Below are 16,838 nucleotides of genomic sequence, written 5' to 3'. Positions count from 1 at the left end.
GTGGGGAATGTAAAGATAGTCTTGTTAAACTGAGGTTGTTTTAAGAAGTAGGAAAGGTAGAGAGCATAAAATTTGTGAGATGACTGTGCTTAATTTTGAAAACCAAGATGGCAAAATGAGTAGGCAATAAAAGAAATAGGTGTTAGGGGTAAGGTACCATTCAAAGGTTTTGTTGTTCTGCACCCCTTCTGCCATCTTGCAACTAAAGCACTTTTTTTTGGTCCAGGTTCATTTTCTGTCCAAGAATATTTTTAAGAGCTGAACTTCTGATGAGAAAGGCATAGTATTATATAAGATACCTTCCATGAGAAACATTATCACCACATATTCTTTGCAAAAGTAAATTCTGTCAAATGGAATGACTTTTTTCATGATTTACAGTGCTGATTTCAGATACTGGTGGGTTTGCATTGTATACTTTTTTGTTTATAAATACTTTTGGAAGTGTTAAAAATAAAAGAGGGGAGTTTGTTTTGAAATGTGGATGATATCCAAATAACACACCTGCATTACATACTCGTTGCCTTTTCTCAGCCTGATTTCTGCTCATATGCTTTTTAAACACTGAACCAGGTTTAAATTTTGTCAGTGTACCTTCCCTGCTCTCTTTCCTACATTTTGGGGAAGGAAAGGTCAGAGGGGCTTGTGGCAATCCAGCCATCCTTGTCTCTCCTAGCGTTGTTGCTGTGCCAGGTGGCAGCTCCCTGCTCTCAGGTGTGCTCCTGCTGTAACTGGGCTGGGATCCTGCATGGAGGGGGTGGAAAAGCCCCAGTCTGCAGCAGGCACAAGTTATAACAGCCAGCTGATTGACATACCTGGTAGGCAGTAAATGACAGAATGACAGATTGCTTGGGGTTGGAAGAGACCTCTGGAGATCAGAGTCACGTTGAGCAGGTTGCACCGGATTGCGTCTAGGCAGGTTTTAAATCTTTACAAAGGAGACTCCACAACCTCCCTGGGCAGCCTGTTCCAGTGCTTTGTCACCCTCACAGTAAAAAAAGTTTTTCCTCATGTTCAAGTGGAACTCCCTGTGTATCAGTGTGTGCCTGTCACTGGGCACCATGAAGAGGCTCTGGCCCCATCCTCTTGACATCTGCCCTTCAGATACATGGGTGCATGGATAACATCCCTTCTCAGTTGTCTCTTCTCTGGGCTGAACAGGCCCAGCTCTCCCAGCCTTTCCTCATCTCTGTAGCCTGGTGCTGAACCCTCTCCAGTAATTCCTTGTCTGCCTTGAACTGAGGAGCCCAGAACCAGAGAATTCCTCCCCTTTTCTTCCTGAGGTAGAAGATAACTGCTTTACAGTAGTGGTATTTTATCTTTACAGAGCAGTTACGTGTGTCTCAGGTTTAACTTGTCCCTGTCCAGCTGAAATCTTGCTTATGAACACATAAAGGCGTAGCTGAGGTGCATTATCTATGTTCATATATGAACTAATAACTGTTTTACTGCCTCTAGTTTTTAAAAGTCAAAATCATTACCAACCCAGTGCTAACGTTTCCCATCTCTTTCCAAGGTATTAATGAAGATTCTTTAACAGTTGTTACCATCCTTTTTATTAGTTTATATATATATATAAATATATATGCATTGTGTGTGTGTACACAGATGATGTTACATGCCATAATGAAATATTCATAATTCTTTTCATTGTACTGATATATTCGTTGTACCGGATTTACATATTTGAGTTGGAAAATCAAAACATTATTGCTTAATACTTTACTTTCTCTCTCTTTCACAGCCATAATGAACGAAAAGTAACCTGCAAACATCCAGTAACAGGACAGCCATCGCAGGACAACTGTATTTTTGTTGTGAATGAACAGTAAGTGCCATCCGTTTCACTCCGTAAAATACATGTTTTAAAACCTGTTAATACTGAAGCAAGATTCAGTGATTACTAATTGCAATATTTATTTTTCCCAAGTCAGATCAGCATGTATATAGTATTACTTGATTAAATTACTTGAAAGTAGTAATAAATATTTAATGCTAATTTTTAAGATCAAAAACCATAGCTCAAATTAGTTGTATGATAGAAATGCACCGTGTTTATGCACTGTGTGAATTTCCACTTGTCACTTTACTTATTCTGTAGGTTTTGCAAACGACCTATATATTATAAAATAATCAAATAAACTTCCAAAAAGCAATAAATTTTATGATCACTTGGGGACAGTCACATGCTGTTAATCTATTAATATTTTCCCTAGTAGTTTCTCCTCATCTGGTTATGTTTTTGGCCAGTTGAGACACCTTCTGAATCACTGGATAACTACTTGGATTTGCTGTATCAGCGTTAGTTTTGTAGAATACACAGCAATCCAAGAAGATATGCATGGAACTCATACCTGACCTCAGGATTTTGTGTGTGGTTGGTTTTTGGGTGTCCTACTCACCACCACTGCTGAAACACGTTGTACGGTGGCGAGGGTGGGAACCATGAGAACTGCAACTTCAAAACCTGCATGTTCTCACCAAGTGGGGCAAAGCCAGAAGGGCTCTTTGGAGGACATTTATTCCCATTTCCATCTCATGCTCATACCTACCTGTCTTTTTCCCTCCCACCAACACCTTACACTAACAGAGAAATCCTGTGCTAGAGCAACGCCTTAAAATTCATCTATAACAGATTTAAGTTTAAAACACAGTGCAGGTAACTTTGCAGTGAAGTGTGAATTGCTTTCAGACTGGAAAAGTAGGACACAGGCTGTACTAGGCTACATCTAGGGGTGCTTTTTATTAGCAGTCTGCACACACAGCATGTTCTAGTGCTATTACATATTCTATTTTCAGGACTGCTGCAGCAATGACATCTGAAGAAAAGAAGGAGCGACCAGTAAGCATGATATGTGAAGCAACTAACTATAATCTGACATCAGATTATGCTGCTCATCCAATGAGCCCTGTGGGCAGAGTAAGTCTTTATGTCCAAATAAAATTAAAATTATTCAGTTATTCCATAAGGTACTAGACAGTGCTATATATTTAGTATTCCACTGAAAGAGAGAAACAAAGGGTATATCTGTTTTCAGGGCACTTGAGCCCTTTCATGTTTAATTTGGAAACTGAAGTGTCTGAAACAAATTATCACTGTAGCTGTAATTTTTATCAGATAACTCAGATCTTATGACTTGCACATACTTAAATTGTTTACAGAATCTGACCTTTCTAATCTGTGTGAACAGCAAAATCTTGAGTGACTGATGAGGCATCTGGACAGCCACTGTTACAGGAATTGCTCAATTGCAAATAATTCACTGGTTTTCTCTGGGTAAAACAGTTATAGTTGTGTATAAGAAGCAGTTACAAGAGAGGTGGAAGGTGATCCTGTGGTAAATAGCAGGTGACATGATTTGCTGTCATTGGATGAGAAGTCCTCCTTTCCTAGAAAAATTCCTGGAGAAGGTCTCTGAAGGTTCCTAGGGTCACCTGAATTTGTGTCTTCCTTCTCCATTTGCCCAGCTTCTCAAGGGGTTAAGGTAAATGCCCAAATGTTTAGATCAACTTTAAAGTTTACTGGATAAAACTGATGAGCCTATTGTGTGCTTTTTTTTTTTTTTTTTTAATTGTCTGGACAGTCTTCCTGAAAGGAGAGTGCACTTCATACAAAATTAAGTCCCTTGACTTTGCTAAGACACCAAGATAACAGCTCTGGTCAGTGATGACAGACCAGAGCCCTGTCATCTCTTCTACTACTAGTTAACATTTAAACAAGGGGAAAAAAACCTATACTTTTGCTAGTCATTGAAAATTTTAACCCTGAAAAGTGCTTTTTTGGCAGGTTAATCCAACCTGCAAGAGAAAAATAAACTTTGGAATGTGTTTTAACTGAACAGATTCCTTAATTTCAGAAACTTGGACTGAAATGATTTATTTTCCATGTGGGAAAAAACACTGTAAGATGTCTTTAAGTGCATTTTGGAAATATTTGTTGTTTTAGATATCTAGTGAGACAGAATCCTTGACCTACATTAGAAAACTTATTTAATGAAAAAAGTGTCTTAATCTGTTAATGTTGCTGGGGGGAAAAATAGTCACAGATGTATTATAAACAGTAACAAAATCCATTTCAACTTTCATATGATCATGTTTAAGTCCATGCAGGAAAACCAGTTTAAAACAAAACAAACTAGAAAACCCCCAAACAACAACAAAAGAACCCACAACCAGCTAAGCCCTAAAACAACCAAGCAAGCAAAAAACCCAAGATAACTTATTGCTAGAGTCATAATAGTGATGTAGAATGCAATAGTTACACAGCTAGTTCTGTTGAAATTAATTTTCTAGGAAGCAATCATAAGTTAAATGTAGGAAATTAATTACAATTTGGGAGCATGTGTTTTACAAGCATATTTTTCACACTCTTCTTTCAAAAGAGAAGTTGAAAATGCCCTTTAGCCTAATGTTTGTTTCATAGTGTTGTAGAAGGAAATTGAGATTTCTATGGCCCAGTTACTGTGATTTCTTTACTTTCATTGATTAATGACACTTTAGCTTTCTGTGAAAATAATATTTAAAAGAAAAAAACCAGATTCTTGTTGTACTTTTCATTCTTCCTGTTCCAGTTATTTAAATGGACTTAAAATATTAATGTGGTTCTTGTGGCTCTACGTATAATTAGTGTAACTCACTTTTTTAATGTGAATTTGTCTGAATTATTGCCACACCATTTTAAAATTGTTGTTTTCAGGAGATGAATGTTTGTAAAGTAGAACCACAGCTAATACCAGTCAGCATTTTCTGGCAGTTATTTAAGGGTAATGAGTTAAAACACTTTTAAAGATTACTGTGTAGAAATGGCCTACGGGTTTTACATGAATACAAAACTGATTTTTTTTATGTTTTTATTCACTTCTTCCAGCAGTAGGACTTGAAATTCTTAGCTGTCTTATCAGCTTTTGAATATAATATATATGTATATGTAGAAGGTCCATGTATTGCAGCACAATGAAAGAGGAATAAAATATTGTGGAGGAAAGTAAATTACAGAGCAGAAGGATGCCTTGTGTGGTTGCTTCATGTATTTTTTAGGTGTTTCTGTTTTCAGAGATAACTCATGAACACACCTAATGTTGGCAGGTAGTGAGGAATGGAACAATAGTTTGTGGTACAACTAAAGTTTCAGACAGATGAGGGGTATGGAAGTAAGTTCTTCCTTTTGTTAATGTTAATTGATCCCAAATAGATATGGAACTTGGAGAAGTTTCTATTTTGTGGCAGAAAGAATCTGCTGCTGCCCAGAGGCTAATATGAGGTGAGGCAAGGAGTAGTCTTTCCCAATAAAAGTCTTAATTCTAATCCTTCTTTCCCACTGTATACATGATGCTGCCCAAATAACACAGTACAGCTCTGTTAAGTGCTGCTTCTTCCCAGTTGGCTTGGAGTGTATTTCTAAACTTGAAGCCACTAGATCAGACCTCTGACTGTGAAAAAGATCTGCATAGGCTTGAAATTGCTACAGAAGTACATATTTTCACCTCTCTGTGTAGAATTAAGAAACTGGTTTTGTAGTTCTCTATTTTATTTTATTTTTTTCCCTGCTGTTAAAATCACTACCTAGACAAATACGATTATGAAATGCATTCAGGGAGTCGGCTTTTTAATGTGTAAAGTCATAGGGTCATATTACCAGTCACCCTCCACAGCTCATCTCTGGTGTTCTTAATTGCTGTCCTAATTATCAGCAGAACAATTTTCTCACAGCAAGTGGAGTGGAGTGTTAGCCCAGGACAGATGCTGCAGAGCTCCTGATGACTCTGATAAGTCACTGTGATGTATCACGATGTTTATAAATATTCATCAGTTTGTTTATATGTATTTCAAACAGTGCTCAAGCGAGTCCAGCTTTAAATGGTTAGTTTAGGTATAGCCTTACCTGTCTTCTCAGGATTCAGGTTAGCTAGAAATTTTGGATTAATAGTCATGAGGTTCATTAGCAAACAGCACAGTAAACAGGACCAGTGTGAAGGGCAGTACTGGGGCTCAGGCTGAACATCTGTGCTGTGTTTCCATAGTCAGAGTAGTCCAGTCGTGCTCCTTGTGCATCTTACGTTTTAGTCTTATCCTAAATTAAATCCAGTTGCTTTATTATGCAAACCAAAGCACAGTAAGCATAAATAATTGGGAGATTTGCTTCAAAAGCGACCTCCTAGTCCAAGCTGAAATGCTGAGGCAGAAACCCACTGAGCTCATGGAAAACTGCAACATTGGAAGGCACTGAAATTGCCTACAAAATCCAGAAGGCAGCATCATGTTGCTTTGTGGTTTGGAAGATAATGTAAGCCTTGAAGACTGGAAACATATTTTTAAACAGAATTGGAAAGTAACAAAGATATAGATTTCTATTCTCTGAGTTTACATGCAGAAAATTTCCATATCAGCATTGGTTTCAACCTATGTTTTTCAAATATACAGTAAGTTAATGAATTACTTTTGTGCTAGTTCTGAAACTGGAGAAGAAGCCTCACATAAATCCTGTGTCCTCTACCAGCTAAGCAGGGAGAAAAGCATCTTGCAGAGTGATGAAGTGTGCAGCCCCAGCTGCTGACTGGTCTGTTGCCCAGAGCTCAAAACCCTGCTGGTGTTTGTTTTTTCAGTTTGGGGAAAGAGCGAATATCACTGGCTGGACTTCCTGGCTGCTTTCTCAGTACTGGAGCCCTACCGGGTCCCTCACTTAGGTTCTCGTTTTGGAGACATCAAAGTTGCCAGGATCATACTTTGGAAGGGATCAGATGGTACCAGATGTGACTATGTTTGCTTACTCTGTTAACTTAAGCAAGTAGTTAGTAGCTGGATTATTTATTCACTGTCCTCCTTTTTTCTTTGCCTTCTCCAGAAGCTGGAGCTGTGAAATACGTCCTATATTTTTAGTTCTCTGGGGTGAAAAGTACTTGAACCGTTCAATTCTCTTTTTTTCCCGTCTTTCTGTGTCCACAGTTTGAGATAATTAGATATGTGTGGGAGAATATGTAATGGCCAGGGATCCTAGGCATAACAAGAGGAGGAGGTAATATAAAAAGTCTGAGAACTCATAATTAGTTTATATATGCACCTACAGTATTTCAATATCCTAAAATACTGATTGTCTCAAGGCTCAGGGTTTGTTGTGACCAGTTACTCTCTTTATGCAGTGTGAGGTAAAACAATCACGAGTCATCTAAAGTGTTCTCTGTATTAAGTAAAATTAGAAAGCACTTGTGATGCTGCATTTAATTAAAGGAAGTTTGTATTCACACTTGGTAGGATGTAACTCGTTAAAACTTTGCTGTTAGCTCAGTGAAATTGGAGTCAATATGGTTTTTTATCAGACCTACCTTAGAGACAGCTGTCTAAATTATCTGAATTTGCTGGTAGACTTGACATTAGTAGTACTTGTGGTTGTTGTGTTTTCAGAAGTATCTTTAATGTATTAGCTATTTTTACAAGTATAGGAATTCTGGAACACTCTTGAGAGGCTTTGAACCTTTAATACCTAATATTAGAGCAACTATGAGTGTTATAAATTATTTCTGATCAAAATGTTGGCACAGCTCTTGTGTGATATGCCAATATCAAGTCATGCAGGTTAACTGAGAGAGATGTAGTTCACTTTATAACTGGATTGTTATAGGTTCTCTGTATATTGCTTTTTCACAGCTGGATGTCATAATTCTCTTGGCTTCTTACAAACCTCTGTTTTGCAGTGGTAGAATTTTTCACATGAAAATGTGGCAGTTTTTTCCTTTTATTCTTAATTTGCTTTTGAGTTGCTTGCCCTGTCGTGCCTCCCAGAGCTGAGTCAAATTTCTGTATCTTCGAGGGAAATTATAAGCGCTCTGATTGTTTTTATATTCCCTCATGATTCTTGCAAGAAGAGAAAGACAAAACGTCCTTGTTTCATTGTGTTGTAGACTTTAGGCAAACACACATCATTTGTGTGATGTTATTCTTTCTTAGCCAAGCGATGTATCCTTCAGTTAATGGCATTGTTGACAAAAGCTGCACGTAATTTTGAATTAAGTTGTCAGTTTATGCTTTAACCTACTGTGGAACTCTCTCTGAAGCATGTATAAAACCCAGCTTAGTTCTGTGATACAATTTGAGAGAATTTCCATGGAGAACCCCCATACCCTCATTTGCAACAAAACCTGAGTGTGTGTTTAGCATTCCTCCTTTAGGAATTTTGCATACCCTCATGGTTAGTCTCAGTAGCAGAGATAGGGAAGCTGAGACACAGGGATTATATTGTCTCAATTCAAATGGTGGATTTGAAGCAGAGCCATGAATACAGCTTAAAAAAAACTTACTGGAATTTTACTTCTTTTACTCTGTCACGTGGCATGGTCTCTGAGGCAGCAGTTCTTACAGAATTTAAAACACAAGTAAATGTTCAGTTACAGAACAGACTTTCTAAATGTAGGCTGAGAAGAATGGAAGTGTGAATTGGCAAAGCACTGCACGTTTCTTTATGCCTTTTCCAATTTCTTTTGGTTATTCAAGTAGAAGGATAAAATCTAAAATGTGTTGTTTCTCCTACTTCTCTTAGTCATACGTGATCATTGCAAGGTGGTAAAAGGTACAAGCAACAGCAAATTTAAGCACTGGAGTTTCAGGGCAAAAGTTTCAAAGTAGACCTTAGTGGAAGCAGGTAAAATAGTGAATATTTAAACCAGCCAAGAGATCACGGAGCAAAAGGTTCTTGAGCATAAAGAAAGAATAAAAAGTTTGTATATATTAGGAAAGGGGGAGTTATATCTTGTTGAAATCTGGACAAGTTTTTATATATTAGGTTAGTGTTGGAAGCAAGTAAGAAGAATTTTCTGCCCAGGTGATGTAATTTTTCATAATTATTAATGGTTTTGAAAGTTCACTTCCATTTCTACAACGCAGTAGGCATTCTGCCTTCCTTATAAGAAGGTTAGATATGTATTTGTTTGGGTTTTTTCTGGTTAAAAAAAAGTAAAATCTTCAAGTACTTGTCTTGGGATTTGTGTTTGTATTTTCTGCAGAAGAAATGAAAGAAATGCTGAAACCAGCAGAACCATCACAATAATTATTTATCCAGAAAAGGAATACAGTTTGTGTTCTGCAGTCCCCCAGAGGAACACGTACAAGAAAAAGTTCTTAAAGCAAAGAAAGTGTGTTATGATTTTTCAACAGATATTGATGTCATGGTTTCTTTAACCTGTTCAATTCAATTTAGACATCGCGATCTTCAAAGAAGGTTCATAATTTCGGAAAGAGATCGAACTCCATAAAGAGAAATCCTAATGCACCAGTTGTCAGACGTGGCTGGCTCTACAAACAGGTACTCTACCTTCTTCAGCCCCTTCTTTTTTTTGTATAATGTGTGTAATTGCAAAAGACAGTCATTTATGTAAAATACAGTGATAGCAGAGTGAAGCTGCAAACTGAAGGAACTGACTTGTGGTTTTCAATTAATTATCTACTTACTGGATATCATTCTGATACAAATAAGGACATCAGACGAGTAAAGAACATTGATGGATTATACATACATAATTCTCTCTATAATACATGGAGGACTTCAAAAATCTAGGCAGATGTTGGTAGTAAATAGCTGATTTAATTTCCAGCATGTCAAGATGATGGGACAAGGATGCATGGCCCAGAATGTTGGGGAGGGGGTATTTTTGGTTTGTTTGTTTGTTTTGCTATAGTCCTAAATTTTTTTTCTAAAAGTAAGTGAATATTTTCAATAAAAAATTGGAAGTGCAGCCATCACGTATTTTGCATAGGTGTGCCTAATTTCCTAAACATAATAATCTTAAAACCAGAGATGTTTTTAGGTTTTCCTGTAGAAGATAGGCAATATTGAAAATATTCCTAGTATTTAGTGACAGTGTTCCTAGCCTGCAGTAGATTTGCTGTTCTGCAATACCAGACCACTTGCACTATACTGGTTTGCAGGAATTCAGAGTAAAGTAGTATGACCAAAAACATGAACATTAGGTCATATTAGGACTATGTTTTTAAAATCCACCAACAACCCTTTAAGAACTTATAATTTTAACTCAGCTGAGACATGTGTGTATGTAGTTTTGATGTACATTGTCATTTACTGTGCCTACTCACATAGACTGGAATGACCTGCATAGCTTTCTGGATGCTGTTGGTGAGTCAGTTTTTAAAAATTACTCCCCAGATAATATGATCTAGAAGTATCTGTTTAAGTGGAAGGTTCTTCCATGTTTAGACAATCCTGTGGCCTCTACTCTGATTCAGTGTTGAGTGTGAAAAACCCTCACAAAAGTGAGAGATTTTGTTGCTTTGTTATGGGGCTGTAAAACTTTTTAGCTTGAATAAAGTAGCTCTATTCCTAAAGCAATGTTTTCTGGATATAGTTTAAGATCACAGGATCACACAGTTGTCATGGTTAGAAAGCACCTTATGATCATGTAGCACAACCTCCCCTGCCCAAGCAGGCTCATCTAGAGCAGGTTGTCCAGGACTATATCCTCAGGGATGGACCCTGCACCACAGCCTCTGTGGGTGATCTGTGACAGTGTCTGACCACTCTCACAGCAAAAAAGTTGACCTCTGCTTAAATGGAATTTTGTGTTTCCTAATTTGTGCCCATTGTTTCTGTTCTTGTCACTGGCAAGAGTTTGGCTCCACCTTCTCTATACATTCTTACATCAGGTCTTTCTACACACTGATAAGATGCCCCCTCTCTCCAGGCTGAACAGTCCCAACTCCCTCCAGCCTCTTTTCATATGGAAGATGCTCCAATCTCTTCATCAACTCTGTGGCCCTTTGCTGGATTCATTCCAGCGTGTTCCTGTTTCTCTTGCACCAGTGAGCCCAGTACTGGACCCAGCACTCCAGCTAGACCTCCCTAGTGCTGAGTGGAGGGGAAGGATGTCCTCCCTCTGGCTGCTGGCAGCTCTGCCAAAGCAGTCTGGGATGCTGTTGGCCTTCTTTGCCATGAGGGTGCATTGCTGGCTCATGGTGGTGCACGAGGTTATTCCTCTCCAGATCGGAGGACTGAGCATTAACTTCGTTGAACTTCAAGAGATTCTTCTCTACCCAGTTTCCCAGCCCTCTGAATGACAGCACAGCTGTCTGGTGTAGGAGCCTCTCCTCATAATGTGTATTATCTGCAGACTTGCTGAGGGTGTGGAGCTCATTAATGAAGTTGTTAAATAGTCTTGGCCACAGTATCAACCCCTGGGGGCAGATCACAAGGAACTGGTCACCCACTCCATGGACCTGGCAGTAAAACCAGTTTTTAATCCACCTCACTGTCATACTGCTTACTGTTGCACAGGGCTTATGTGTAAAATGATTGAAACAGTGTGATGTTTGATCAGTGTTTGCAAGGAAAGGGACTGCTCAGTGTTTCCATGTTGTAGTAGTAACTGAAAGCCAGTTCACTCAAGGGTTTTATCAACAGATAAATCTTCAGAAATTTATAGTGAAAGCTCGTGCAGGTTTCTTTTTGACAGTACAACATGTTTATGTAATCACAGAGAATGGCAGTCATTGTTTAACTCAGGGTGTTCTGTCTCAATGCATGTCATGACACTCTTCTTCCATTTTTCTCCTAATTTTTAAGTCCAGAGCCAACTCTCTTTTTTTGAAGATGTTTACAGTGAACATACATTTTCTGAATAATATTTCTTAGCTAATGCTTGTTTTACCTTTTCTTCTTTTAGCTCATTTCCCCTACCCCAAAAAGAGAAGAGCTTGAAATATGAGGCTAAAAATTATGCTGACTTTTGTCAGGGGTGTGTGTTTGGAGGAGGAGACCAACCCCAAAACCAAACCCACTCCACCCCACAGTTTTTCATTATAGAATCCCTCTTCTTGGTTGTCACAAAAAACCTGTTTACTACAAGAATATTGATAATTCACACATACTTTTCTTCTTGGAACAGATTAACATATTTATTACATCTGTTTCAACCAAGATGTGTGTGCTGCGATGCTCAGGCTTATTTACACTGGTAGTCTTTCATTCTGGGTTGTGCAGTGTAAATTGGCTATAAACATAAAAGAAAATGAAATTGCTTTGGGAATAAACTTTATTTGGGAAAGAAATTTGCTCTGAATGTGAGTGGTAGTAGGTAGAAGATGGAGTTCAGCAGAGTTTCTTCAGAAAACAAAGGAGGATGTACCCCAAGTATTACCTTGCTCTTTTACTTAAAAAAAAAAATATATATATATGCTTCTTTTTTTTCTTCTTTTTAACTGTGTATTGTAGCCTCTAGAATGCCTAGAGAAAAGGAGGCTCAGGGAGGGCCTTCTTGCTCTCTACAGTGACCTAAGAGGAGGTTGCAGGGAGGTAGGGGCTGGCCTCTTCTCCCAGGTAACAAATGATGGGACAAGAAGAAACAGCCTCAAGTTATGCCAAGGGAGTTTTAGTTTGGATATTGATCTAAGTGGTCTTTTTCAACCTAAACAATTCCATGATACCCTGTTACCTTCAGGCTTCCTGTGTCACTTGTATGCAGTGACAAGTCGTGATGAAAAGTCCAAGTTATTTAAAATAGCCAAGGAAATGAGCTCCTAGCACACCAGCACAGTTATGTAGTACCTGGTTTACTTTAGGAACAGTTGCTGTCAACAGTGTGAGAGCTCTGACCGGATCACTTTGGTTCATGCAGGATAGCACTGGAATGAAGCTGTGGAAGAAGCGGTGGTTTGTGCTCTCTGACCTGTGTCTCTTCTATTACAGAGGTGAGTTCCACTCCTGGCACCTTTGTTTGCTAATTTTACTGGAAGCAGATACATTTTGACACAGCACTCAAATGTAAGAAATAAGAAGCTGCTACTTAACTTAATGGATTAACAAGGTTGTATAGCTGTCAATATCCAGGCCTGCTACTTTTATCTTTTTTTTTTTTTCCCCTTACTTCCTTAATTACCAATTTCACATAATTGCTTCCTGCCTGTCAGGGTATGCTCAGAGGGCAAACCCATTCACAGCCACCTCTGTTATTAAATTCTGGATTGTAGTTTTCTTACTGCTTCTGTTACTAGAAACTCTGTCAGGTTAAATCTGATTTTCCGTTCAGTTTAGGTAACTGAAAGGGATGGGGACAGGGAAGGGATAGTGCAGGGGAGCAGAAACTCTGCCTTTGGAATGAGAAGAGGATATATACACCTTTGGGAACTCTAATCAGTGTTCATGAATACTTATAAAGTGAAATGTTGTCCAATTCCATAAGAGTAGAAGTCTCTGCCGTATTTGGAATCTCTTAGTAACCTTATGTAGCTACATCAGACTTATTTTACACAGGGAAAATTAGCTGTTTGTAATTCTGGTCTGGAGTTATGTGAGTTAGAAAACTGATTCCTTCCCCATTACAGGTTATTAACTGTAGTGCTCCTGATGAGATAAACAAATGGGATTTGGTGCATATGGATATTAAATCCTGAAATCAAGAGCAAAGAGGGTTGTAAAGCAAAATAGAGGAACATGAACAGTTAAGGCCATCTGCTGCCGTAGCTGAAGGTGGAGAGTTAAGAAAGGGTTTCAGTTTGTAGGATGAGACTTCAGAATTGGTAGAAGTGGTGCTGATGCTGGGGATGCTGAAAGCAGTGACAGATACATTTAAAATGGTGTTCTATTAAAATGCAGCATGGACCTAATCAAAGACAAATCAGGTCATGAAACGTAAAAGGTCTGTAACTGCAGCTGGTTTAGTTAACAAATTCTGAGTTATTAAAATATAATCATTAGGCTTCATTTCTCTACCCTAAGAAATATACATACTTTGATAAACCACTGCAGAGTCGAAATTAGGCTGTAATTTCGGTCATGGAGGCATCGAGTGATACAGTTACACTGTGTTTACTTAAGGGTCATTAACTGTGCCTTCTTACAGGGTTTTCTTCTTTTTAACAAGTCCTTAGGTTTTCTCTTCTAAAGGTTCTAAAGAAAGTTCTTTGTGGCTGCTGTAAGAACAGGTTAAATTGCTTAAAGCACAGCACAGGAAGTATCTCAAAATAAATTAAAACAAAAAAGGCAATTAAAAAAAGAAAGAATATAAATAAAATAGAATAAAATAAATCCAAACAGCTTTTTTATCTTACTTTTTAATTTCTACATGTTGATCTGCCCACTAAGTTGAAATTCAAACAGAACAACCTAAATTGTTTACACGATAAATTTAGTTTTTAGCTACCACTCGCTAGAGTAAAAGCTTTAAACTATGATTAAATGTGTAGTGATAGTCCAAAAACTTTCACTCTACACCCTGTGCTTTTATGTTTCTGTTAATTCTATCTCAGACATTTTAAAACAGAAAGGGGGGAACTGTGCCCTTGCCCCCAGATAGCAAACTGTGTTTCTGGTTGCATGATTGTGGTTGTTTGGGGGCTTTTTTTTTTGTCTTATTGAACGTCTGCAAGTGTGTTACAATGTTGACAACTCAAATACAGTGTGTAGATGAAAAGAAAATCTTGTCACTGTGTTTTTTCAGAGCTAAGAGAATATTCCTTTTCTGTTTCACGGAGGGATGAAAGACTCTCCGCTTTCATATTGGAGGGTTATTGTTGCCACAAGTAAAAGTTCTTAGAACTGGACGGAAGATCTGCTGTTTTTCTCTTGTACTGTTCATACAGAGCACACATGTAAAGATGAGTGCGGTGTAATGTGCAGATAAAAGCAAGTCTGATTGGAAACAGATTTTGAAAATCTGGAAGTGGAACGTAGCAATATGTCTTTAACGGAGACCCAAGTCCTCCAGCTGTTCAGTGGAACAAAAAATGCCTAATGCTTTTATATGGCAGTAGTGGGTGTGACTGACTCAGTAATAAGTCAAAATATAATCTAGCAGAAGGGAAGAATTTTTCCCCCAAACAACAGTCCAAATAAAGTAAACCCCAGCATTTGCCATGTGTTCAAGGACAGCAGGGGAAAAAAGGCAGATTTTTTTTTTTTTTTTTTTTGTGGCTGACAGGGAGTAAATGTTTGAGAGGGGAAGGTGGGATGGTTTCAGGCATACTTTTGAGTACAGTTGAGTACCTGAGAGTAGATCCACTCCATCTCTGTCTTTTAATCAGAACAATTTTATGCTCAGCTCTCCAATTAAATAACTATCCTAAAAAGCATAATTTTTACATCTGACCTGTCATGTAATACTACAATGGCTGGGCAGAGCTTCCCCCACATAAATAACCTAAATGAAGGTTGTGGCTTTTCAAAATTTAATGAGTAAAGGAGAACGGAGAAAATATTTTTAAATCCACACATAAGCAATAACCCTTTTGTGCTTTAATTGCAGCAGTGTTGATTTTTCATGCTTGAAATTTTGGAATATCTATGTTTTCATCCTAATTTCATAGATACACAGTCATTTATTGTGGGCACTGTGTTCATCTGCGAGAAGTGTTATAGGGGACAGTCTCTAAGATATGGCTGTGAGTAGAAGTTCTCTACATGAAATACAATTAAGACTGACTTTGTGAATTGAATTCAATTATTCCTTTATTAGAGTATAATTGGATTTAAAAGCTGGTTGTGGCTTCCAATTAAAATGTCAATTTATTACTATAATGTATCGTTCTAAAATTGTATGTAAAACAGGGTTCTTGGAAAAGGGTGTTTGTTTGGGGGAGAGTTTGTTTTCTGCATATGCATTCCTACAAATAGAATGTAATCGAGTGTAAACTCTTTGCAGGAATTACAAAGGGAATTATCATTAAATACTATAATGGGAATTATGTAGCATAATACCCTTGAGATCAGAAGAAGAATGTGCAAATTTTCTCACAGGCCAGCAATAAGCAGTGTTTTATAGAATACTGGTGATGTCACAGGTATTTGCAGTTTTTACAGAGCAGTAGATAGCAGGTGTTACTGTTCTTGTCACTGAATTAGAGGCTTGGCTTCCATCTGCTCTTCAGTTTTGAAGTCACTGTCAGGTAAGCACTGATCCCCAGGAAGACTGTGGGCATAGCTATTTGTGTTGTTTTCCATCAAGTTCCATGAGGGAGCTCACCTGCTTAAACGTGTACAGAACTGCACACTCAGGAGGGGTCTTTACGCTTGCCCATCCCGGGGAAAAAGTCAGAGGTGGGCGAGGTTTCACGGTGCTTGGCAGGTTTTTGGGGGCACCACACGTTGTGTGGCACGTGTTGGCAGAGAGGGGCTGCACAGTTGCCCTTGGGAACTGCCCCCTTCTGAGACTGCACACAGATCCCTGGAGCACAGCTCAGTCTGGCTCTCTGGTTCTCGGATGCCTTTTCCTCTGAGGTGAATGTCTGGTTTGTGGTCTCGTGTGATTGAACACAAGAGTTTGACTGAAGTGTCTGAATACAATCACGTGTCAAAACACTGCTTCTCTAATCAAAGATTGTGCATTCACAGATGAGAAAGAAGAGGGAATACTGGGTAGCATACTTCTACCTAGCTTTCAGATATCTATGCTGTCTGCTGAGGACCATATTAACCGCAAATATGCCTTTAAGGTAAGGGAATCAATTTTTCCACTTGATTTTTGTATCTGAAAGCACAATAGCCTGGTGATAAGAGCTCATTTCACAGAGTTATTATGTACAACAGGATTGACAAACAGCTTCTGAGGCTGATTTTTGCATAATACAGTAGCAGAAGCTTCAAGTATTTAGCCTGATGTAAATATAGAATTACTAGAATGGGAAAGTGGATGGATATCACTCACTAGTAGTATCTTGGATCTTAAATACTGTGTGGTGCTTTAGAGTTATAAATCAGTATCTGCAGCTGAACTTACCTCATTAATGAATGTTCTTTAGTTATTCAGATATGAGGTATCTTTACACATAAATAAAAATAAGGATTTATTTTCACTTAAATCACAATATTGCATGAACCATTGTTAGGAGTGTTTCACAGCTGACCT

At 38.2% G+C, this 16,838-nt stretch overlaps 1 protein-coding gene across 17 annotated transcripts in view; it reads left to right on the top strand.

Moving 5' to 3' along the window:
- Positions 1-16,838, top strand: part of PLEKHA5 (pleckstrin homology domain containing A5) — a 163,100-nt gene that overhangs the window by 94,103 nt on the left and 52,159 nt on the right. For 16 of the 17 annotated variants that reach the window (XR_007629916.1, XM_050323612.1, XM_050323623.1 and 13 more), the window contains 5 exons: positions 1,745-1,828; positions 2,800-2,920; positions 9,188-9,292; positions 12,615-12,687; positions 16,325-16,425. Coding sequence is in view for 15 of the 17 variants with exons in the window: in XM_050323612.1 (XP_050179569.1) it covers positions 1,745-1,828; positions 2,800-2,920; positions 9,188-9,292; positions 12,615-12,687; positions 16,325-16,425 (484 nt within the window). In the remaining 2 variants the exon portion in view is untranslated. Of the gene's footprint in view, positions 1-1,744; positions 1,829-2,799; positions 2,921-9,187; positions 9,293-12,614; positions 12,688-16,324; positions 16,426-16,838 lie in introns of those variants that run through there. The other variant, XM_050323624.1, reaches the window with a different exon arrangement.

This window comes from Myiozetetes cayanensis, unplaced genomic scaffold (assembly GCF_022539395.1).
Source record: "Myiozetetes cayanensis isolate MyiCay16 unplaced genomic scaffold, myiCay2020 scf3, whole genome shotgun sequence".
NCBI lineage: Eukaryota > Metazoa > Chordata > Aves > Passeriformes > Tyrannidae > Myiozetetes > Myiozetetes cayanensis.
Note: the sequence above shows the minus strand (reverse complement) of the source record. Positions and strands in the feature narration are given on the sequence as shown.